This window comes from Bos indicus, chromosome 1 (assembly GCF_029378745.1).
Source record: "Bos indicus isolate NIAB-ARS_2022 breed Sahiwal x Tharparkar chromosome 1, NIAB-ARS_B.indTharparkar_mat_pri_1.0, whole genome shotgun sequence".
Taxonomy (NCBI): Eukaryota; Metazoa; Chordata; class Mammalia; order Artiodactyla; family Bovidae; genus Bos; species Bos indicus.
Window position 1 is genome coordinate 136218990 of NC_091760.1, and position 25484 is coordinate 136244473.

The following is a 25484-nucleotide window of genomic DNA, read 5'->3' on the forward strand; positions in this document are numbered from 1 at the left end:
TGTTTTTTTCCTAGGAGTTTTATGGTTTCAGGTCTTATGTTCAAGTTTTTAATCCATTTTGAGTTTAGTTTTTTGTGTGATGTAAGATACTGAGTTTCATTCTTTTGCATGTGGTGATTTAGTTTTCCCAACACTGTTTATTGAAAAGACTGTCTTTTCCCTGTTGTATATTCTTGGCATCTTTGTTGTAAATTACTTGACCATGTATGCATATGATTATTTCTGGGTCTCTAGTCTATTCCATTGATCTGTTTTTAGGCCCATAGAGTGTTGTTCAGTCGCTCAGTTGTGTCCAAGTCTTTGTGACCCCATGTACTATAGCACACCAGGCTTCCCTGTCCTTCACCATCTCCCAGAGCTTGCTGAAACCCATGTCCATTGAGTCAGTGGTGCCATCCAACCATCTTGTCCTCTGTCATCCCCTTCTTCTCCTACCTTCAGTCTTTCCCAGCATCAGTGTCTTTTTCAGTGAGTCAGCTCTTCACATCAGATGGCCAAAGTATTGGAGCTACCAATACTTTGGTCCTTCCAATGAATATTCAGGATTGATTTCCTTTAGGATTAACTGATTGGGTCTCCTTGCAGTCCAAGGGACTCTCAAGAGTCTTCTCCAACACCACAGTTCAAAAGCATCAATTCTTTGATGCTCAGCTTTCTTTATGGTCCAGCTCTCACATCCATGTATGACTACTAGAAAAACCATAGCTTTGACTAGACAGACTTTTGTTGGCAAAGTAATGTCTCTACTTTTTAATATGCTGTGTAGGTTTGTCATAGCTTTTCTTCCAAGAAGCAAGTGTCTTTTAATTTCATGGCTGCAATCACCATCTGCAGTGATTTTGGAGCCCCCCAAAATAAAGTCTGTCACTGTTTCCATTACCCATCTATTTGCCATGAAGTGATGAGACCAGATATCGTGATCTTAGTTTTCTGAATTTTGAATTTTAAGCCAGTTTTTCATTCTCTTTCACTTTCATCAAGAAGCTCTTAAGTTCCTCTTTGCTTTCTGCCATAAGGGTGGTGTCATCTGCATACCTGAGGTTATTGATGTTTCTCCCTGCAATCTTGATTCCAACTTGTGCTTCATCCAGCCCTGCATTTCACATGATGTACTATTTTGATAACTGTAGCTTTGTAATATAGTTTGAAATCAGGGCACATGATGCTCCAGCTTTGTTGTTCTTTCTCTAGATAGCTTTATTTGAGGTCTTTTGTGTTTCCATACAAATTTTAGGATTGTTTGTTCTATTTCTCTGGAAAATGCCATGGAATTTTGATAGGGATTGCATTGAATCTGTAGATTGCTTTGGGTAGCAAGGACATTTTAACAACATTAATTTTTCTAATCCATGGACACAGATTGTCTTCATTTCATCAGTCTTACTGTTTATAAATGTAAGTTGAATTTATTGCCCAGTGTTTTATTCTTTTTGTTGCAATTATAAATGGGATTATTTCTTCTTAATTTTTCTTTTTTTAAAGTTTAAATTATCTTTGTTGTTAAATGAATTTCTTGAAAGGGAACCCTCTTGTACTATTGTTGGGAATGTAAATTGATACAGCCACTATGGAGGATAGTGTGGAAATTCCTTTAAAAACTAGGAATAAAACTACCATATGACCCAACAATCCCACTACTGGGTATATACCTTGACAAAACCATAATTGAAAAAGACACATGTACCCCCAGTATTTGTTGCAGCACTATTTATGTGTGTATATATATATGTATGTATATATGTATATACCTATGTGTGTATATAATGGAATATTACTTAACCATGAAAAGGAGCACATTTGATCCAGTTGCTAAGGTGGATGAACCTAGAGCCTATTAGAGTGAAGTCAGAGAAAAATATTATATATTAACACATATATATGGAACCTAGAAATATGGTACTGATGAACCTGTTTGCAGGGCAGCAATGGAGACACAGAGAACAGACTTGTGAACACAGAGAAGGGGTGGGAAGGAGAAGGTGGGACGCATGGAGAGAGTAGCATGGAGACATACACACAGCCATAAGTAAAATAGATAGCCAATGGGAATTTGCTGCGTGACTCAGGGAACTCAAACTGCGGCTGTGTGTGTGACAACCTAGAGGGGTGGGATGGGGTGGGAGGGAGGTTTAAAGGCAGGGGACATATGTATACCTATGGCTGATACATGTTGGTGTATGGCAGAAACCAATACAATATTGTAAAGCAATTATCCTCCAATTAAATATTTTAAAAAATTGAGCAGAGGGGAATAGCTTTCTTATAAACAGGATATAGTTGGGACTTGGTTTTTATTCTCTAGTTTAGTCTACAGTGTAATTACCAATACTGGATTTTCTTTTTTGCCATCTGTCTTTTGGTTTGTCTCTCAGTTCTTTGTTCCTCAGTTCTTGTTTTTTTTGGTATTTTTTTAGAACTCCATTTTATTCATTGTCCTTTTCTTGTCTGCACTGGCTCTTCATTGCTGTGTGAGCTTTCTGTAGTTGCAGTGAGTGGGGTCTACTCTCTATTTGTGATGTATGGGTTTCTCATGGCTGTGGCTTCTCTTGCTGAGGAGCAGGGGCTCTGGGCACATGGACTCCATAGTTGCAGCACATGGGCTTAGTTGCTCCATGGCATGTGGGATCTTCTGGACCAGGGATTAAACCTGTGTCCCCTGCATTGGCAGGTGGACTCAACCACTGGACCACCAGGCAAGTCCAGCGTCCATTCTTTTTAAAGCAACAACTTCTCTGCTTTTTTTGGACACGTGGAAGTGTTTTGCTCTACTGATTACAATGCACTTAATTTTTCATAATCTTTCTAGAGTTACTATTGTACCACTTTGCATAAAATTTAGTAATCTTGGAACCATATAGATTAAATTGCTTCCCTTGTTCTTCAAACCAGGAGTCAGTAAACTATAGCCCACAGTCCAGTCTATTGCCTGTTTTATAAATAAAACTTATAAAGTTGAAACCCAGCTGTGTTCATTCATTGACATATTCTATTTGGCTGCTTTTGCACTACAACTGCATACATAGTTGAGTAGTTGCAGCAAAGATTTGCAACTACTAAAATGTTTAATGTGTGACACATCTGTCTGTTATAACTCCACAGTTTTGTGTAATACTTTAAGTTTTGCCTTAAACAGTCTTATTTATTTTAAGAAAATCAGAAGGGAAGCCTTTTATATTTACCCTAATATATATCATCTTAAATGTTATTTCTTTCTAAAGAGCTAAGTTTTTGTGTGGTTCATTTTCCTTCAGCCTGAAGAACTTTCTTTAGTTTGTAATACAAATATGATGGGGACCAATTCTAGTTTTCTTTTTTGAAAATGTCTGTTTTACCTTTATTCTTGAAGATTTTTGATAGGATATAGAATTGGGAGTTGAGTTGTTTTCTTCTTCTAGTACTTTAAAGACTTCATTCTCTCCTGGCCACTTTTATTTCTGATAAGAAGTTAATGGTAATTTGAATTGTTCTTTATGCAATATGTCATTTTTCCCTCGCTTCCAGGCTATCTCTTATGCCTGGCAACCACTATTCTTTTTTTTTAAGAGGACACTAAAAAAAGAATTATTTCACTGTGTGAGGTCTTAGTTGCAGCACATGAGATCTTCATTGCTTCACGCAAGATCCTTTGTTGTAGCACATGAACATCCTGATCGTGGCACACAGTCTCCAGTGTGTGGGCTCAGTAGTTGCAGTGCGTGGGCTTAGTTACTCTACAGCATGTGGAACCTAGTTCCCCAACCAGGGATCAAACCTGTGTCCCCTGTGTTACAAGGTAGATTCTTAACTGCTGGACCACCAGCAAGTCCCAATTAGTAATCTTTTGTCCATTTCTATAATTTAATGATTTTTTAAAATCTTAAATAAATGAAATTACTAATAGTGTGTGAACTTTGGCAGTTGGCTTTTTTCACTCAGTAAAATTCTTTTGAGATTCATCCAAATTGTTGTTAGTATACACTTTTATTCCATTTTATTACTGAGTGATACAGATATACTACAGTTAATCTTTAACCTGTTGAAGGCCATCTGGGTTATTTCTGGCTTGGAGCTGCTAGGAATGTTTGTATAGTTTGTATGTGAATATAAGATTACACTGCACTGGGATAAGTGCCCAAGTGTATGTTTCCAGAGTGGGCATATTTTACATTCCCATCGTCAATGTCTGAGTGATCCAGTTTCTTTGCATCCTCATCTACATTTAATTATCATTTCAGTTGGCATATAATCTCTCATGGTTTTAGCTTGTGGCATTTCCTTAATGGCTAATCAAAGTGAACATCTCTTTGTGTGCTTTTTTACCATGTTTATAATCCTCTTTATTGAAATGTCTCCTCATGTCTTTTTGCCTATTTTGTAATTGAATTGGTTTTACCTGTGAGAGTTTTTTGTAGCAGATACTCGTCTTTTGTTGGATATGTGTTTGCACATATTTTCTCCGTCTCGGTTTATCTCTTGACTTTTATACTCTTTTTTTTTTTGGCTGTGCCACACAGCTTGCAGGATCTTAGTTCCCCCACCAGGGGCTGAACCCGGGCCCTGAGCAGTGGAAGCACTGAGTCCTAACCACTGAACCAACAGGGATTTCCTACCTTTATCTCTTAACAGGATTTTTTGCAAAACAGAAGTTTAAAAGTTTTTACAGTTTTTATACTTTCTATGACCCATTTTCCATAAAACATGTGAAAGTCTCTAAGTTGTGTCCGACTCTTTGTGACCCCATGGACTGTAGCCCACCAGGCTCCTCTGTCCATGGGATTCTCCAGGTAGGAATACTGCAGTGGGTAGCCATTCCCTTCTCCAGAGATCTTCCTGATCCAGGGATTGAACCCAGTGCTCCTGCACTGCAGGCAGATTCTTCACCGTCTGAGCCACCAGGGAATCCTGGTTGTGAGGTTTAGGACAAAATCGTCAGGGGGTTGGCTAGGGGATTTTCTGCCTCAGAATATCCAGTTGCTTTAGAACCATTTGTTAAAGAGCAAATGGTTAATCCTCCATTTAGTTGCATTTGTACCTTTTTTTAAATTTAGATGTGGGTTTTGTGTCAGTCAGAATAGATTCCATCAGTCTATGTGTCTTTCCCTCTGCAAGGTTTGTTTTTTTTTTTTGCAAGACTCAATTAGTCCTAATACTCAGTAATGATTCCTTTCTCTTTATTCCTCTTTTTCAAAATTGCTGTTGCTATTCTAGTGCTTGTACTTTTTTTTTTGCTTTTATCTTTATATGTAAATTTTTAAATAAGCTTGTTTGTCTATAAAAACACCTTGCTATGGTTTTAATAGGAATTACACTAAACCTACAGGTGAGTGGAAGTGTTTGACATCCCCAGTCTATTAAGTCTTTCAGTCCTTAAAGGCAGTAGGCAGTTTGCTTGGCTGACATTACACAGTAAGTTGCAGCTCAGATCTCAGTTGGGTTCTGGGGGCCTTACCTTGAGTCTCTGACAGACATGATTTAGGGGTCAAGTCAGAATTTGGTCAGTGTTTATAATACAGAGTTGGAGCTCCCCTCAGATCTTCTGGAATTTCCCACCTCATTTTCTAGTGCTATGGTGCCATTCTGTCCTGTGGCTCTTCAAAATTTTCTGTTTTAGCCAGTCAACATGACATAGACAGGGGCATCTCCCCTGACTAAAAGCTGTAAAAAATGAAAAAGAGGATTTGCCCTTTTCATTCCTTTCTTTCCAGAGGTCAGCCCCCCCACCCCGCCATTTGGTATTTGCCTGATTGTTTCTTCTACAGTGTCTTAGAGTAGTTGCTTTTCGTATATTCTGGTTGGAAGTTATACTTGTTAAACTTTGGAGGAGTTGGATTGAAAGGCATTTACCCAGTGTGGTGGTGATTTCTTGTGTTCTCCAGTCTACCATGTTGCCAGGAATAAACTGCACTTATAATAGCTGTTTTCTTTTATGTTGCAATATGGCTGTGTGGAAGAAAAATGCAAAGGATTTTGGAGTCAAGTGGAGAGGTACATGAATTTGGCTTTGCCACCTGCTAGTTATATAACACTGTGTCATTTAACCTTTTTTATCTGTAAAATGGAGAATAAAAAGCCTATCTCACATGTTTATTGAAAAAATTTTTTAAGGTTTTCAGAAACTTGCATCTCACTTAAATGATAGCTATTAATTGTATTTTATGTTTTCTCTATTCTGTTTTTTAATCTATATTTAATCCATTAAGATCTGAGATAGCCCACCTCTGCCTGAGCTGTAAACTCATTTTTCCAATAAAAGGTGAAATTTTGTTACATGGGATCTGTTCATTAAGGGTGACAAATGCTAAGTAGCTATCTTGGAAGACTGATGTTTAAGTTTTTTGATTATAAAGCAGAGTAAAGAAATCTATTACCTTATTAACAGTTTGAAATCTGAAAAAAAAAAAAATTAACAATGTTGGGTTTTTCCCCTTTTATAGGAATCCCCTCCTCAAGTAGAAAATTACTGTCTACCAGAAGCTGCTTCATTTCTTCAGAATAAAAAGGAACCTGGGCCTGGATTCTCACAAAAGAGGAAAGCTCCTGCAGAAAAAAATAAAATCAAACGACCCAGAGTACAGTAATTATATTTACTCAGTTACCAAACATTAAATGTTTTTTAAATTAATAACTTGATGACTGTGATGGATTTGTAATTTAAAGACAAGAACCTGGAGAATTCAGCTTCAGTATAGTGATGAAGCTTGAAGTTAGTTTTCAACACCTGAAATTTTAATCACTGAAATATGAACTGATCCTAATAGAAAGTTACCTGAAATAACAAAATGCAGCTCCTCAGCTAGCTTGTCGTTAAACCATATTGATGTGTGTGATGTGGGTTTTTATTTATTTGCTTGTAAGTATCCAAGTCTGTAGTTTAGTGGAAGTTTGAGCAAGGTGTTAGATTTTGCCTTAAAATGTCTGCTTTAATTCGTAACAAGAAAGTTATCAATTGGGATTCATTCATATTTTCCCTGATTTTTAGCTTCTTACCATTTTATCTCTTCTTAACAGGAGCCTGAGCACAAGGTTTAATGAGGAACTGAGGCTTTAAACTTAAGTGTGTGTGTATATATGTATATGCATGTTTGTACAAATCTCCATGATGTTTGCCAAGTTTGGGGGCCAAAACTTGGAAGATAAAGACAATAAAGAATAAAAGTAGTGACTCAAAGTAGTTGTTCAAATAGATAATTAAAAAAAAAAAAAATTCTGGTAACCATTCTCGTTGAAGCAAATAAAAGATTTGTAAAACAGCTTAAAAATAAATCTAGTTATGTTTCTGATGTTGTTTATGTATAATTATTAGGGCTTCCCTGGTGGCTCAGTTGGTAAAGAATCTGCCTGCAATGCAGGAGACCTGGGTTAGATCCCCAGATTAGGAAGATCCCATGGAGAAGGGAACGGCTACCCACTCCAGTATTCTGGCCTGGAGAATTCCATGGACTGTATGTATAGTCAATGGGGTCGCAAAAGAGTTGGACATAACTGAGTGACTTGCACATACACATGTAGAAATTTGCTCTGGTGGGTTAAAAAAAGGAAGAACTATAGAACTGCATTAGCCTCTATTAATCTAAACCTAAACACCAGATACTACATGCATGGCCACAGTTCTCTAAATGTAAGGCTACCTCACTTTGTTTAAGGGACTGTAATTTTGATGTAAATTGTTCAGTTCCTAGTAATAATCTTTGAAAGGCAAACTCAAATGTTGATGAATTAAAATACTTAATCTGAACACCAAACCCCTGAAGTTTTCATCAGATTTTTCTCTAAATGAAGTAGGGGTTATCACTGCCCTTCAGTCTTTTTAGCTTTGAGCTAATTCACGCCTTCAATTCAGTTCAGTTCAGTTCAGTTCAGTCGCTCAGTCGTGTCTGACTGTTTGCAACCCCATGAATCGCAGCACACCAGGCCTTCCTGTCCATCACGAACTCCCGGAGTTCACTCAGACTCACGTCCATCGAGTCAGTGATGCCATCCAGCCATCTCATCCTCTGTCGTCCCCTTCTCCTCCTGCCCCCAGTCCTTCCCAGCATCAGAGTCTTTTCCAATGAGTCAACTTTTTGCATGAGGTGGCCAGAGTACTGGAGTTTCAGGTTTAGCATCATTTCTTTCAAAGAAATCCTTAGGACAACACAAATTCTTACACCAGCAAACAGGTAGCATTGTCATATAAACTGTACTCCTGCCCTCCTCCAAACAAAAAACCCATAGACCTGGTTTTATTAGCACCATTTTGTGTTAGCTGTCCTTTCATTGGCAGTTTGAGGTATGATTCTCTCTGAATTTAACTACTTAAAAATTCTTTGAAATAGGTACTCTTTTCTTGATGAGCACACTGTTTCCAGAACAAATATTATTCTACTATTTCTCTATCTCAGAATAAATGAACTAATGTAGCATTGTCTTTTCTGCCATGATTATGAACTATTTTCTCTGTTCAGGCCTTAATGTACAATTTTAAGGCTCCAGATCTCAGCTTCTCTTGACTCTCCAGAATCTGTCTACACCCTGCATAACACATTTTCAGTCAGGTTTTGACTCTTAGCACTGTAAATGTCTTATACCAGCGAAGTCTTCTTACATGCAGATAATTCTAAGCATAGGTAGATATCTCATTTAAAAAGGAAGAAAAAAACTTTCCTTGATTATTCTGACTTTCTCCTTAGAATTACTGTAGTATTTTAATCTATGACATTTAAATTAGCATTTCTTATATTTCCCTGTGACTCATGTGCATTACTCTGGCCTCATCACAATTCACTGATTCAACAAATATGACTCCTCAGCATGTAAGGTAGTTTGTGGACTTCAGGAGCAAACCACTTAGCATACATGCTCCCTCAGAGTTAGAGGTATGGCCCTCAGTGCAGACACTACACTCAGTTATCCTCGGATTTAGTATTTATATTTCAGGTTGAATTTTATCTTCCTCAGCCCACTAAAGAAAATTTCACAGATTGACACAACCCGATATGTGACTGTACTTGGAGATTGGCCTTTAAGGAAATAATTAAGGTTAAATGAAGTCCTATGAGCGGGCTTTAAGGAGAGACCAGGAGTTCATGGGCACAGAGGAAAGGCCACATGGGGACACAGGCAGCTGTCTGCAAGTCAGGAGAAGATGCTTTACCAGAAGCCATCTCTGGCAGCATCTTGACCTTAAACGTCTAGCCTCCAGAACTGTGAGAAGTTTGTTGTTTAAGCTCTAGTCCATACCTGTTCATTTTGAGACAGGAGGGGAAGGGACAGGACAAAACCTCTGGACAGTGAAGGAGGCCACAGCTATTTATTAGCCTGCTGAAAAGGCTGGAACTGGCTGAAACCAAGATGACTTCAAGAATAATCTGGTCATTGACATTTAGCTTATACTTTCATTGTAATAAAATCACTCAGATGGGAAAAGTGGGCAGTGGCCCAATTTCTGGAAAAATCCCATCCTTCCCTGAAATAGCGAGAGTATTCCTCCCAGCCATTAGCCTATGAAATTACTCAGCCCATAAAAAGCAACAACCCCATGGCATGAGTCCAGTCTCACTTTCTGAAGAGGTTCTGCCAATGGAGTGTGCATCCCTCAAACTCACTTTCACTTTTTTGGGGGGGCTCATTTGTGAAGTCTTTGCTGCATGAAGCAAAAGATCCCTTCTTAGCACTCCGTCCCAGGACCTGATGTTTCCCTCTCCTGCAGCAACTTAACAGATGAACCTTTAACTCGGAGGTACTTCCATAAGTGTTGCTTTATTGTAGAGGTTGGCAAGCTTTCTCTGTAGAAGGTGGAAAATGAACTTTTAAGCAATGTGGGCTGGTCTTTGTGGCATTTTTCCTCCAACCCTCTAAAATATAAAAACTATCCTGAACTCAAGGCCATATGGAAATAGGCAGTTGGCCATAGTGTGACCCCCACTCTAGCCTCAAAAATACTTTTAAATCTGTATTTATTGACCTGTTTTACTGGCATGTCCCCAGCACCTCAAACAATGGATGGAATAAGCAGATAAAAAATAAATATTTTTAAATCAATTCATGTTTCTTGGGGGAAAAAAGTCTGTCAACAAGCAAGGCACACAGCTCTTTGTTTTTCTCCCACTCAAAAAGTAGTATCCTTTTGGCATTTCATGCTTATTTAGCATTTTGGATTCTGTAATTGAAAGTATTGAGTGTTTTAAATTTGTGAGGTATTTATGGGAAGAAAAGCCAGGAGACAGATATGTTTTTCAAGGCATAAAGGAAAAGCAATAGACTATTTTGCTTTTAATATAATAGCAATATTTCTAAAGCAATAGAAACTGATAAAGGAAAGAGAATCAGGCAGTTATCCTACGAGTATGACTGCATTTCAGGATAACCTGACAGTTGAGAAAAGGCCCTATAGAATAATTCCAGGCAGAAAGTGCAGAAGAAATGATAGAAGGCAAGCCATTTTATAGTTTCTAATGAAATCATAGATCTAAGCAAAGAGGGACTTTTATAATGATGGGTCAAGCTGATAATACCTGAACTCACTGGTCACAAAAAGAGTCAGACATGCCTCCTGATGTGATGTAGCAGGAAATAGAAAACATCTGTAATCTTTCCCTCAGCCCCATGACTTGGATTTGATCAAGCTTCCAGATCTTAATAAAATCAATCAACATTGAGTAAGGAGAGATCTGGGCTTCCTTTATGGCTCAGCTGGTAAAGAATCCACCTGTAATGTGGGGGACCTGGGTTCAATCCCTGGGTTGGGGAGATTCCCTGGAGAAGGGAAAGAGTACCCACTCCAGTATTATGACCTGGAGAATTCCATGGACCACAGTGTTCTTTGGAAGGAATGATGCTAAAGCTGAAACTCCAGTACTTTGGCCACCTCATGTGAAGAGTTGACTCATTGGAAAAGACTCTGATGCTGGGAGGGATTGGGTGCGGGAGGAAAGGGGGATGACAGAGGATGAGATGGCTGGATGGCAATACCAACTCGATGGATGTGAGTTTGAGTAATCTCCGGGAGATGGTGATGGACAGGGAGGCCTGGCGTGCTGCAGTGCATGGGGTTGCAGAGAGTCAGACACGACTGAGCCACTGAACTGAACAGTCCGTGGGGTCACAAAGAGTCAGACACAACTGAGCGACTGTCAAGGAGAGACCCAGTTCAAAATGATGATGTTCGTGGATCCTATGTCCCATGGACACACTGCATCCTATATACAGAACAATTTCCTCTGAAAGAGCCACAAAAAGTGGTTGCTACATATCAGGCAAATGAGAAAACCACATCAAAGCAGGTAGGGGGAAGCTGAGACACAGTCTCACCATAAACCCCACCCCCAGCATGGCACCCACAATCAGAAGCAGACTGGCACACCTGAGCTTCTCCCTGGGGAACAAAGGCTTTGAACTCCACATCTGACATCCCACATTTTAAGACCTACACCTGAGAGGCAAGCTTCTGAAGTATCTAGCTTTGACAGTCAGTGGAGCTTGTTTCCTCAAGACTCACAAGGCTACAGTTATCTGGGAATGCAGTGCAGAGGCAGACCGAAAAGGGCCAGTCTTTCTGTAAAAGAGGCCCAACTGCTTATTGTAAAGCTTTGAGGTTTGTATTACAAGTGGAATATAACTTAAAAATTGTGGGAGAAGGCAATGGTACCCCACTCTGCCGGGGTCCAGCCCCGGTGGATCCAGGGAATTCGAAGCGGGGACGGTGTGGGCGAGGATCAGGAAACAACTGCTTAATTAAATTTTAATTAAGGATATAAAGAGTAATAGAATAAGGATAGCTGAGTGAGGAAATTCAGTGGAGAAAAGAGGCTGAATAATTCAGCCAGAAGGTGAGAGAAAGAACAACATGAGGTGACCAAGTTTCCGTGAACAAGGCCCGCACTTTATTTTCCAAAGTAGTTTTTATACCTTAAGTTATGCATAGAGGATAATGGGCGAAGAGGTAGAGTCAGGCAGCAAGCCAGGCTTTCTTCCTGCAAACTTATCATATGCAAAAGTTTAGGTGATTTGCATCATCTTCTGGCCCGGAGGCCTGTTAACATTTTAAGACCCTTTCTTCAGAAAACTTACTTTTCTCTAAAGGTGATTAGTCAAGCGCCACCCTCCAAAAGCATTAGATAAAGTTGCATTCCTACAGAGCAAAGGTGTGGTGGGCTATAACAAGAAAAAGAATTAACTCAAGGTCCCAGGTTACAAACATTAAAACTACTACTTACACCAATTATATTAATCAATACACTGCCAGGGACACAGCAGGTAAGGGATATGGAAACTTAGCAGCAAACATTGGCCCAACAAGTGAAAAACCCTTCACCAATACAATTTCTAATCAATCTTTTAACTGCTCAAAGGAATCTGTATTCAGACAGTTTAGAACATCTCATGCCTCTCACAGTTGGGAGGCTCTGAGCAATCACATGTGGCCGGAAAAACCTATTCAGGCAGGCTAGAGGATTTTCAAAGGAGTTTGTAGGTTGACACACTGTAACATCCAGGAATTATTAACTGGAGCTGTAAGCTAACTCTTTTTTCAGAGAGGTAGTAGGGGACAGCCCCCCGTAAAGTCAGAGGTGTAGCTGAAAGCACAAAGCAGAAAGTAGGCAGACTCTGGTTTTGGGGGCAGATGCTCGAGAATTTCCAGGGGGACTCCTGAGGCTCAATCCCACCTTCGTGTATGCCGAGCCTCCTTCCTCATGACCTTTGCCATGGGCGGAGTTCCTCACCCTGGCTCCTGGAAGTGATAAGACTTCAGTTGAGCTATTCCAGATCCTGAAAGATTATGCTGTGAAAGTGTTGCACTCAATATGCAATATGCACTCAATATGCAATATGCCAGCTCCCGGCACCACTCCAGTACTCTTGCCTGAAAAATCCCATGGATGGAGGAGCCTGGTGGGCTGCAGTGCATGGGGTCGCTAAGAATTGGACACGATTGAGCGACTTCACTTTCACTTTTCACTTTCATGCATTGGAGAAGGCAATGGCAACCCACTCCAGTGTTCTTGCCTGGAGAATCCCAGGGACGGGGGAGCCTGGTGGGCTGCCGTCTATGGGGTCGCACAGAGTCAGACACTACTGAAGCGACGCAACAGCAGCAGCAGCAGCAGCAGCAGGGACCATATTGGTATAAGAACAGACATGTAGACCAGTGGAATAGGGAGTCCAGGAATAGATTGTGGCATTAAGAAACAAAAAGCATCGAGAGGGGATATATGTGTACTTAGAGCTGATTCACTTTGTTGTATAGCAGAAACACAACACTGTAAGGCAGTTATCCTCCAATTAAAAAAAACAAACACTGTGCTAGGCCAAGACAATGCATCATTCTTGCAGCCCTCCAGCTTGGAAACTGAGGTTTATCACCTTTGCTGCAAGACTTTGTTAGGTAGGTAGAATAGGGAAAAGGAGTCCAAAATGGTGGTGGCTAAAAGACAAGGAAGGTCAAAGGGAGGTCCAAGGACCGGAGTGAAGACTTCACGCAGAACAAACAGCACTCTTGGCTAAGCCCAATTTGCATAGGGCAGGCCCAGGTGGAGGAAAAAAACATATAAAAGGAGGAGCCAAAGCGCTGTCTCATGGACTCTCTCTCCCGCATGCGCGTGCGCACTCTCTCTCTCTTTCTCCCTCCCCACGCACTCCTCCACTCTCTTCTCTTTGAGTCTTGGATTCTCCTGCTATCTTATAAATAAAATGGAGCTGTAACACTGATTTGCCTAAGAGCTGTAACACGGTTTGTCCAAGACCCAAGAGCTGTGATGCGCCGAGGGCTTTAATGTCCGTTGCTCCAAATCTTTGTTGTGACAAGACAAAGAACCGAGGAACATACACTCGCGTGACAACTTGAACTGTCGAAGAAAACAGTAGAAGCAACTTCATCTCTGTCTGGTCAGGGTTAATTCTGAACCTCCTAATTTCTTAAGGCTTTTGTGAAAGCTATTATTCTTTATGTGATTTAACAGTCACATGTTTTTTTTTTTTTACTATGTGCTTATTCATTTTTTCTGTCTTCATATATCACAGTAGAATAAACCTGAGTTGCATGAAACAGTAAAAAAAAAAAAAATTGTGAACCACTGTTGTACACTTGTGTATCAACTGTACCTCAATAAAACAAGCAAAAGCTTTGGCCTGAGGGGCAGGCATTCGACACAGATGTTGCAAGGAGGGGCGGCCCGAAAAGGGGCTCTTGTGTAACATTCAGAAATGAATTGTCAGAGGAGACATACACGCTGACAAAACAAGAGACTTTATTGCGAAGGGCCTCCTGAGTGGAGAACGGTAAGGTAAGGGGACCTGGGAGAACTGCTCTGCCACGTGGCTTGCAATCTTGGGTTTTATAGTGATGGGATTAGTTTCTGGGTTGTTTCTGGCCATTCTGACTCAGGGTATTCCTAGTGGCACGCGCATCGCTCAGCCAAGATGGAGGGCATTGAGAAGGAGTCTGGAAAGTGATAGGATACGTGTCATCTCCTTTGACCTTTCCCAAATTCTTCCAGTTGGAGGTGGCTTGTTACTTCTGTGTTCCTTACCAGGACCTCCTGTCATAAAATAACTCATGCAAAGGGTTACTGTGGTGCCTGGCCAGGGTGGGCAGTTTCAAACAGTGTGTTTCCCCTAACACAAAGAGGTGACAACTGAAGCACTCTCCGAAAGACCGAGGCCACCACACCTGCCTTTTGTACACTCTCTGCCTTGCTCCAGATCTCTGGTACCTCCCAGAAAGGAGCCTATACATTTGCCTGGTGCCCTGATTTTGGGAGGATCCACCCCGACACAGAACACCTCTTCATCACCTGGTTCTAGTAGCTAGTGGGGCTTAGTCCTGCAGGTCCCGTAGGACAAATGGACAAGAGTTCTTAAACAGCCATCACTCCCAGGGCACAGCAGGGAGGCAATAGACTGAAAAACCCATTCTTTCTGTAAAAGAGGATTGGTACTTATTTTCATTGCTACCGCCTGGGGGCAGGCTTCCAATTAAACACACATTGAGAGGCCTCATGAAATACTTATCTAAAGTCTACAGAGGCTGGTTGGAGCCATCTTCAACCTCTCCCTCTGCCTCTCTCCTAGTATCTCCTAGGAAGGAATTTGTGCTCATGCCTGGCACCCACGTTTTTGTGGCTGCTCCCAGGGGACACCCCTTGGTCACCTGGTTCCGGTGGTCAACAGGGCTAACACTCACAAGTCCCACACTATAACAAATGGAGAAGTTTTTTTTTTTAACCAGCCATCATCCCCAGGGCACGTAAGGAGGACTGAAACACGCCCAGTCTTTCTGTGAAATAATTCTATTAGCATGTCTTCATAGCTTTGGCCTGAGGGGCAGGCTTCTAATTAAACACACACCAAAGGTTTGACTACAATCTTCTCCAGAGACTTCAGGGGGTGAACACCATCTTCACACTCTCCCTTCTGCCCTACCCTAGGTTACTGGTACCTCTGAAAGAGCTGTGTACACGTCTGATGCCCTGACTTTTGTGGCTACCACCTAGAGGACACATACTGTGATAGCCTAGTTCTGGGCGTCAGCAGGACTTGTGTTCACAGGTTCAGTGGGATGGTAGCAAACAGTTTTGAAAAGGCTATCACCCCAGGGCTCAATCAATGCAGAGAAGCAGACAGAACTGCTCTTTTTCCAGTATTCCCCTGGAGAAGGTATATTTGCATACTTAAAAAGCTGCTTCCCAAGAGTCTGACTTCCAGTCAGCCTGAATCTTGGGTGCTGACTGAGATCCTCCTCTTTGGAACACTGAGAGGTCTTGGCACACCCTCAAGTACTGGGAGCCACTATGAACAAATTAGTCTACTTGAACAATCACAGAAGTTTGAAGGACAACCACGAGCTACAGCAGGGTTGAATAAGTTTCATCTCCAACACAAGCACACCTCTTCAACACTAGAAAAAATGGTTGCTTTATCTAACGTACAGAAACCAATAAAGAGAGGCAAGAAAAAAAGAAACAAAGGAATATGTTCCAAACAAAAGAATAAACTAAAATTTCATAAGACGACCATAATGAAACAGATGAGTGATTTTGCTGATAAAGAGTTCAAAATAACAGTCATAAAGATGTTCCCCAAGCTCATGAGAATTGTGAATGAGCAAAGTGAGAATTTCAACAGAAAAAAAAAAATGTAAATATTAAACTGAAGTCATAGAGCTGAAGAATGCAATAACTAAACTTTTGAAAAATACGATAGAGGGTTTCAACATCAGACTAGATGAAACAAACAAGAAAAAGATCAATGAACTTGAAGACAGTTCAGTGAAATCCATTGAATTAGAGCAGCAAAAATAAAAAAGATGAAGAGTAAAGATAGTTCAAAGGACTTACAGAACAATATAAAGTAGACCAACATTCACATTATATGATTCCCAGAAGGATAGACATTGCTGAAAATTGCTGAAAATTTTCCTAACCCTGGAAAAGGAAAAAGATATTCCATATAAGATGAACTCAAAGAGACATTATAATTAGGGTATCAAAAGTTAAAGACAACAAAAGAGTCTTAAAAACAGCAAGAGATAAAACAACTTGCTATGTACAAAGGAACCCCCACAAAGATCATTAGCCGATATTTCAGTGGAAACTTCCCAGGCCAGAAGAGAGACTGGCATGATATATTTAAAGTGCTGAAAGAAAAAAATACTGTACTGGCAAAGTTGTCCTTCAGAATTGAAGGACACATAGAGAGCTTTCCAGACAAGGAAAAGATAAAGAAATTCATCAACACTAGACCAGACTTACAAGAAATATTAAAGGAACTTCTTTAAGCTGGGGGAGGGGGACATTAATTAGTAACAAGAAACATGGAAGTATAAATCTCACTGTTACAGATAAATATATAGAGATAAATCATAGTAAAATTCAGAATAATGTAAAGTTGGTGGGTTAATCACTTTATAAAGGTACTATGAAGGTTAAGACAAAAGTAGTAAAAATAATTATAACTACAATAATTTGTTAATAGATACATAAGATTAAAAGATGTAAACTGTGACATCAAAAATACAAAACATGGTGAGGGGAGTAAAAATGTAGTCTTAGAATGAGACCAAAATTGTTATCAACTTAAAATAGACTGTATAAATAAAAATATAAGTTGTTTTATGTAAGCTCATGGTAACCACCATAGATACACAAAGAAAATCAAAGCATACCACTATGGAAAACCATCAAATCAATAAAGTAAGAGAGCACAAGATGAACAAAGCTGAAATGGAACCAAATGAAAGCTGGAGTGGCTATACTTATAGTAGACAAAATAGACTTTAAGTCAGAGACAAGGAAACTCAATATACAATGATAAAAGGGTCAACCCAACAAGAGAATATAATATTTTTAAGAACTAATGCACCCAACATAGAAACACCTAAGTGTATAAAGCAAACAACACACATAAAGAAGTAGACAGCAATATAATAGTAAGGGATTTTAATATTCCACTTTAATCCATGAATAGATCCTCCAGACAGAAAATAAATACAGAAACATGGACCTTAAATGACACATTGGATCAAATGAAGTTAAAAGACATATATAAAACATTCTACTCAAAAGTAACAGAATACACATTCTTCTCAAGTGTTCCTAAAACATTCTCCAGCATGGATTATAAGTTAAGCCACCCACACAAAAAAAATCAATAAATTGAAGACCAAAATCATACCAAGCATCTTTTCTGACCACTATGATATGAAACCAGAAATCAATTACAAGAATAAAACTAGAAAATCAACAGATATATGGATATTAAACTACATGCTACTGAACAACAAATAGGTCAAAGAAGACATCAAAAGGGAAATAAAAAAATACTTTGAGACAACTGAAAATGGAAATGAAACATATCAACTCTATGTGATGCAGCAAAAGCAGTTCTAAGAGAGAAGTTCACAGTGATAAATGCCTGGGGCTTCCCTGGTGGCCCAGGGGCTTAGATTCCATATTCCCAATGCAGGGTGCCCACTTTCGATCCCTGGTTGGGGAACTAGATTCCACATGTTGCAACTAAACATCTTGTGTGCCTCAACTAAAAGATCACTCATGTAGCAACATGTGATCAACATAGGATCGTGTAGATCCCAACAGAATGCCACAACTAAGAACTGGTGCATGGAGAAGGAAATGGCAACCCACTCCAGTATTCTTGCCTGGACAGAGGAGCCTGGCGGGCTGCAGTCCATGGGGTTACATGACAGCATGTGTGCATGAGGGTGGAGGGTGACGGGTTGGTAGCAACAAACTGGTAGAACTAAAAAAAATAAAATGTGGTGCAGCCAAAATAAATAAATATTAAAATAAAAGAAGAACTCCTCAATAGTGATAGATGCCTTATTAAGAAATAAGAAAGGTCTCAAACAACCTAACCTCAGACCTCAAGGAACTACAAAAGAAGAACAAACTAGTCTAAATTTATAGAAAGAAGAAAATAACAAAGATCAAAGCAGAAATGAAGGAGAGACTAAAAGACAATAGAAAAGATCAATGAAACTAAGAGCTGAGGTTTTTCTAAATATTTTATTTTTGTATAGTCTAATTAATCTTTTATTTATTTATCTGTGGATGCTCTGGGTCTTCATGGCCGTGAGTCAGGCTACTCCTTAGATGTGGTGTGCAGGCTTTTCATTACCGTAGCTTCTCTTGTTGCGGGGCAGGGGACCTAGGGCATACAAGCCTCAGTAGTTGTGGCTCACGGGGGTATAGGCTCAGTAGTTGTGGTGCACAGGCTTAGTTGCCCCGTGGGATCTTCCCAGAACAGGGATCGAACCCATGTCCCTGCATTGGCAGGTGGATTCTTAACCACTGGACCACCAGGAAAGTCCCTAAGAGCTGTTTTGTTTTGTTTTGTTTTTATTAATTTACTTATTTTTGGCTGCTCTAGGTCTTCATGCAGGCTTTCCCTATGGGGAAAAGCTTTCCAATGGGGGATACTCTTCGTTGCAGTTCATAGGTTTCTCACTGTGGTGGCTTTTCTTATTGTCAAAGTATGGGCTCTAGAGCCCTGGCTCAATAGTTGTGACACACAGGGTTAGTTCCTCTGCAGCATGTGGAATCTTCCCAGACCAGGGATAGAACCCATATCCCCTGCACTGGCAGGCAGACTCTTAACCACTTGACCACCAGGGAAGCCCGAAGATTCATTGATTGATTTTGATTGATTGACCTACTAAGAGCTGATTTTTGAAAAATGAATTATCAACTATAAACTAAAGAAAGCAAATCTTATCTAGCAACACCAAGAAAATAAAAGAGGACTCAAATAAAGTTAGAAATGAAAGCAGAGACATTACAATAATACCACAGAGATAAAGAATCATGAGATTCTACTATGAATACTTAAATATCAACAAATTGTACAATCTATAAAAAATGAATAAAAGTATAGAAATATACAGACTATGAAGAATAAGTCATGAAAAAAATTTGATTACACTGATTAAGGAGATTGAATCAGTAATCCAAAACTTCTCAACAAACAAAACTCCAGGGTCAGATGTTTGTACTGGTAAATTCTGGTAACTTCCAGTGAACATTTAAAGAATAGCAACCCTTCTCAAACTCTTTCAAAAAAATAGAAGAGGAGAGAAGACTTCCAAACCAATTTTATAAAGCCAGCATTTACCCTGATATGAAAACTAAAGATAGAAGAAAAGAATATTACAGGCCAACAATGAACATAAATGCAAAAATCCTCAACAGAATATCAGCAAACTGAATTCAGCAATACACACAGAAATTATGACTAAGTAGGATTTATTCCAGAGATGCAAGGGATAGGGGTGGTTCAATATCCACAAATCAATCAATGTGATATATTAACAAAATGAAGAATAAAAATCACCTCAATAGATGCAGAAAAGGCTTTTCACAAAATTCAAATGTTAAAGTTTAAATTTAGCATCCAGTGGATTTAAAATTTAATGTGCATTTAAAAGATTCTCAGAAAAGTATGTAGAGAGAGAATGTGCTCCAACATAATAAAAGCCATTCATGAGAAGCCAACAGTCAACATCATACTCAGCAGTCAATAGCTAGAAGCTTTTTCTCTAAGATTAGGAATAAGACAAAGATACTCATTCATGTCACGTTTATTCATCATATTATTGTGATACTGGAAGCCTTAACCAGAGCAATTAAGCAAAAGAAAGAAAGAAAAGGCACCAAAATTGAAAAGGAAGTAGTGAATCTGTAACTGTTTGCAGATGACCTGGTGTTAGAATAAGAAAATCCTAAGGACTCCACCAAAAAACTATTGGCACTAAATAATGAATTCAGTAAAGATGCAGGACACAAAATCAATATGCAAAAATAAGCTGTGTTTCTATATGCTAAAAATGAACTATCAGAAAGAGAAATTAAGAAAATGACCTAAGACCTATATGCTGAGAACTGTAAAGGATTAATAAAGGAAACTGAAGATGATCTGATCCAAAGAAATAGAAAGATGTCCCATGCTCTTGGATTGAAGAAATTAATATTGTTAAAATGACTACCCAAAAGCAATCTACAGATTTAATAAAATCCCTATGAAATTATCCATGACACTTTTCAGAGAACTAGAACAAGTAATCCTAAAATTTATATGAAACCACGAAAGATTGTTCTTTTTCCTCAGCATTGCTTTGGTAATTCTTAAAATATAGCTCTTCCAGACTTTGGACAATATTACAAAGCTACAGTAATTAAAACAGCATGGCACTGGCACAAAACAGACATATAAATCAATGGAAGAGAATAGAGAGCTCAGAAATAAACCCACACACCTATGGTCAATTAATCTATGAAAATGGAGGCAAGAATTACAATGGAGAAAATCTCTTCAGCAAGTTGTGCTAGGAAAGCTTTTAGACTGCCTTATGGCAAATCTATGAAATTAGAACACTCCCTTCATACCAATATATCAAAAAAAAAAAAAAAAAAAAAATTCAAGAAGGTTGAAAGACCTAAATATAAGACATGACACAATAAAACTACTAGAAAAGAACATAAACAAAACATCTTCTGACATAAATCATAAAATATGTTCTTAGATTAGTCTCCCAAAGATGAAATAAACAAATGGGACATAATCAAACTTATTTGCTTTTGCATGGCAAAGTAAACCAGAAACAAAATGAAAAGACAATCTATAGAATGGGAGAAAATATTTGCAAATGATGTAACAGACAATAGATCAATTTCCAAAATATATAAACAGCTCATACAACTCAATATAAAAAAGAAAACCAAATAACTCAATCAAAAGAAGGGCAGAAGGCCTAGATTTTTCTCCAAAGAAGGCATACAGATAGCCAACAGGCACATGAAAAGATACTCAACATCACAAATTATTGGAGAAATGCAAATCAAAACCACAGTGAGATATCATCTTGCATTGGTCAGAATGCCTACCATCAAAAAAATTTATAAATAATAAATGCTGGAGACTGTGTAGAGAAATAGGAACTCTCCTATACTGTTGGTGGAATGTAAATTGGTGCAACCACATGAGAAACAGTATGGTGGTTCCTTAAATATCTAGAAATAGATCAAGCAGTCCCACTCCAGAAAAGACAAAAACTCTAATTCAAAAAGATACATGTGGGACTTCCCTGGTGGTCCAGGAGTTAAGATTCTGTGCTTCCAATGTAGGGGGCATGGGTTCAACCACTGGACAGGAAACTAAGATCCTACATGCCACACAGGGCAGCCAAAAAAAAGATACATGCATCCCAATTATCATAGCAGCACTATTTACACTAAGTGTAAAGCCAAGATATGGAAGCAACAAAAATATCCATGAACAGATGAATGGATAAAGAAGATATTACTCAGTCATAAAAAAGAATGAAGTAATGTCGATTGCAGTGACCAGCCAATTTGGATGGACCTAGAGATGGTCATATTAAGTAAAGTAAGCCAGACAAAGACAAATATCATGATATTGCTTATATGTGGAATCTTAAAAAAAATATACTAATGAATATATATAAAACAGTCCTAAAATATGTATAGAATTACAAAAAATCTGAATAGCCAAAGCAACTTGAAAAAAATAACAGTTGGAAGCATCATTTTTCCTAATTTCAAACTATATTACAAATATATAATAATCGATATAGCATGGTATGGACATTAAACCAGACACACGTATCAATGGAACAGAGTAAGCCTACACATGCGTGGTCAGTTAACTTGCAACACAGCTGTTAAGGATATACAATGGGGTAAAGATAATCTCTTCAGTAAATGGTGATGGGAAAACTGGCAACCACATGCAAAACAATGAAACTGGACCACTATCTTATTCCATACACAAAAGTAAAACTCAAATGGATCAAAGACTTGAACATAAGACCTGAAACCATAAAACTCCTGGAAGAAAACACAGCAGTGATCTCCTTGACATAGGTATTGGTGATGATTTTTTTAGATTTGACAGCAAAACCAAAATAAACAAGTGGGACTAAATGCTTCTGCACAGAAAAGAAAACCATCAACAAAATGAGAAGGTAACCCATCAAATGGGAGAAAATTTTTGCAAACTATGTACCTGATAAAAGGCTAATATCCAAATTATAGAAGAATTCATACAATTCAATAGCAAACATCCAAACTGATTAAAAACGTGGGTAGAAGGTCTGAATAGACATTTGTCCAAAGAAGACATACAGATGGCCAACAGGTACATGAAAAGGTGCTTGATATCACTTATCAGGGAAATGCAAATCAAAACTAAACGATATCACTCACACCTTTAGAATGGCTATCATCGAAAAGGCAGAAATAAGAAGAGTTGGTGAAGATATGGAGAAAAGGGGACACTTGTCCCACTGAGGGTAATATAAATTGGTGTAGTGACCATGGAAAACAATATGTAGCTTCCTTAAAAAATTAAAAATAGAACTACCATGTAATCCAACAATCCAATTCTGGGTATCATCTAAAGAAAATGAAAACACTAACCCCAAAAAACTGACCCCCATGTTCATTGCAGCATTATTTACAATAACCAAGATAAGGGAGCAACCTTAGGTGTCCTTTGATGGATGAATGAATTTAAAAAATTGGTAAATACATACAATGGAATATTATTCAACCATAAAAACAAGGAAATCTTGTCATTTGTGACCTTGGGGGTATAATGCTAAGTAAAATAAGTCAGATGGATAAAGACAAATGCCATACGATTTCACTTATACATGGGCTCTAAAACAAAACAAAACTCATAAAGAGAACAGATTGATGGTTGCCAGAAGCTGGGGTCAAGGGTGTGAAATGGGTGAGTGAAGGTGTTCAGAGGTATAAATAAGTAACTCCTGGGGAATGTAATGTACAACACGGTGACTATTGTTAATAACATCGTATTGAATGTTTGAAAATTGCTGAGGGTAGATCTTAAAATTTCTCATTACAAGAAAAAAATTTTGTAACTATGTATGGTGATGGATGTTAACTAGACTCATTGTGGGGACCATTCTATAATATATACAAATATCAAATCATTATGTTGTATACCTGAAACTAATATGTTACATATTAATTTTACCTCAAAAAAACAAAAAATATAGGCTACCACTGAGTCCAAGTTTCAGTCAACCAACCAAGTAATATGTTAGAGCTCTCAGTGCTAACACTTTAGGTCTAGAATCTCTGGTTAGTGAACCCATATGAATGGATTCAGCTCAATCTAGTAGTATATCCTCTTCTCCTTGCTCTGAAAGTCACTCCATTATGTCTGACTCTTTGTGACCCCATGGACTTTACAGTCCATGGAATTCTCCAGGCCAGAGTACTGGAGTGGGTAGGCTTTCCATTCTCCACAGGATCGTCCCAACCCAGGGATCAAACCCCCAGGTCTCCCGCTTTGCAGGAGGATTCTTTACCAACTGAGCTATCAGGGAAGCCTGCCACTACTGCTGCTAAGTCACTCCAGTCGTGTCCGACTCTGTGTGACCCCAGAGACGTCAGCCCACGAGGCTCCCCGTCCCTGGGATTCTCCAGGCAAGAACAATGGAGTGGGTTGCCATTTCCTTCTCCAATGCAGGAAAGTGAAAAGTGAAAGTGAAGTCACTCAGTCGTGTCCAACTCTTAGCAACCCCATGGACTGCAGCCTACCAGGCTCCTTCGTCCATGGGATTTTCCAGGCAAGAGTACTGGAGTGGGTTGCCAGTGCCTTCTCCAATCAGGGAAGCCTAATGCTCTTCAAATACATACCCACATGTATATTTCAGAATTATGCTAATATATGTTAGGGAAATCTTAATATTTTTTCCCTTTTTGGGTTACTTACTATGTGGGTGGTGGTGGTGGTTTAGTCGCTAAGTCGTGTCCAACTCTTGCGAGCCCATGGACTGTATGTAGCCTGTCAGGTTCCTCTGTCTGTGGGATTCTCCAGGCAAGAATACTGGAGTGGGTTGCCATTTCCTTCTTCAGAGGATCTTTCCAACTCAGGAGTCAAACCTGGGTCTCCTGTACTGCAGGCAGATTCTTTTACTGTGTGGGCAGTGGCGTCAAAGAAGTTCTTGAGAATGGGCATGTCTTTGCATGAGAATTTGACTCAAATGAAGAATCTCCAGATTTGCCAAAAAAAAAAAAAGCCATCTCGGTTAACACAGGAAAATAAAATTATGTCCACTGACAAAGAAGGTTCAGTTTAGTCTGAGTCTGGCCAGAAGTTGCCATTCCAAGTTTCCCCATCTCTCCCAGTCAGTGTCCTAATCACATAAGCAAGTTAATGATTTTGTGAATTCAACGGATGTTATAATTCTGCACCCTGCACAGTGAAGTTTTGTTTGATTTTCAGCAACATCAAGCCCCCTGGCTCCATGAAATAATTCTCTTAGGACTGCCATGGATGCTCTTTGTTCCTTGGACTGTGACTTGAGCTGAGAGTTTAAGGGCTCGAGCTTGTCATTTCTTCTTGTAAGCACTCCAGTGCAACCCCACACTAGCCCTTGCAGACATCATTACTGCCGTTAAAGTCAAATGCAGCCCAAGTCCCAGGGGCTCATGAAACACTTCAGCGGACACTTCATCCCAAGCAGAGGTAGTAGCTGAACTGCTATGCATGTCATGGATTATAACTATCTCACTGCCTAGTGGCAAGGAGCTCAATTTTGCTTGAGTTCAAAGGTACCACCAAACCAATCCCCAAGTCAGATCTTTGAAGGTTTTTCTCCTGAGACCATTCCTGGTACCATTTCATTCACCAGGAAACAAATGAAACCAGTAATTTAGACGGGAAAAATCTAAAGAATTATTACCTAGTAAAAGTGGTTAACATTTAAGAAGGATAAAAGAGTATGCTAAGACATACATCAGTAGCAACTATAGAAAGCAGCCACAAGCCCTAGAGTTGAGGAAGAGTGAACAAGAAAGGAACTTATAGGCCAATGGTACAAGACCGAAAGTCCAGAGATAAACCCATGCACCTATGGGAACCTTATCTTTGACAAAGGAGGCAAGAATATACAATGGAGAAAATATAGTCTCCAATAAGTGGCGCTGGGAAAACTGTACAGCTACATGTAAAAGATGAAA

At 39.2% G+C, this 25484-nt stretch overlaps 1 protein-coding gene across 4 annotated transcripts in view; it reads left to right on the plus strand.

The window, feature by feature from the left end:
* The window catches only part of TOPBP1 (DNA topoisomerase II binding protein 1), a 71224-nt gene extending 63965 nt beyond the window's left edge, over nt 1-7259 (plus strand). For all 4 annotated transcript variants that reach the window (XM_070794667.1, XM_070794666.1, XM_070794661.1 and 1 more), the window contains one exon: nt 6414-7259. In XM_070794667.1, the coding sequence (XP_070650768.1) occupies nt 6414-6557 (144 nt within the window). In that variant the 3' untranslated portion in view covers nt 6558-7259. The remainder of the gene's footprint in view (nt 1-6413) is intronic.
* The last annotated feature ends 18225 nt before the right edge of the window (nt 7260-25484 follow it).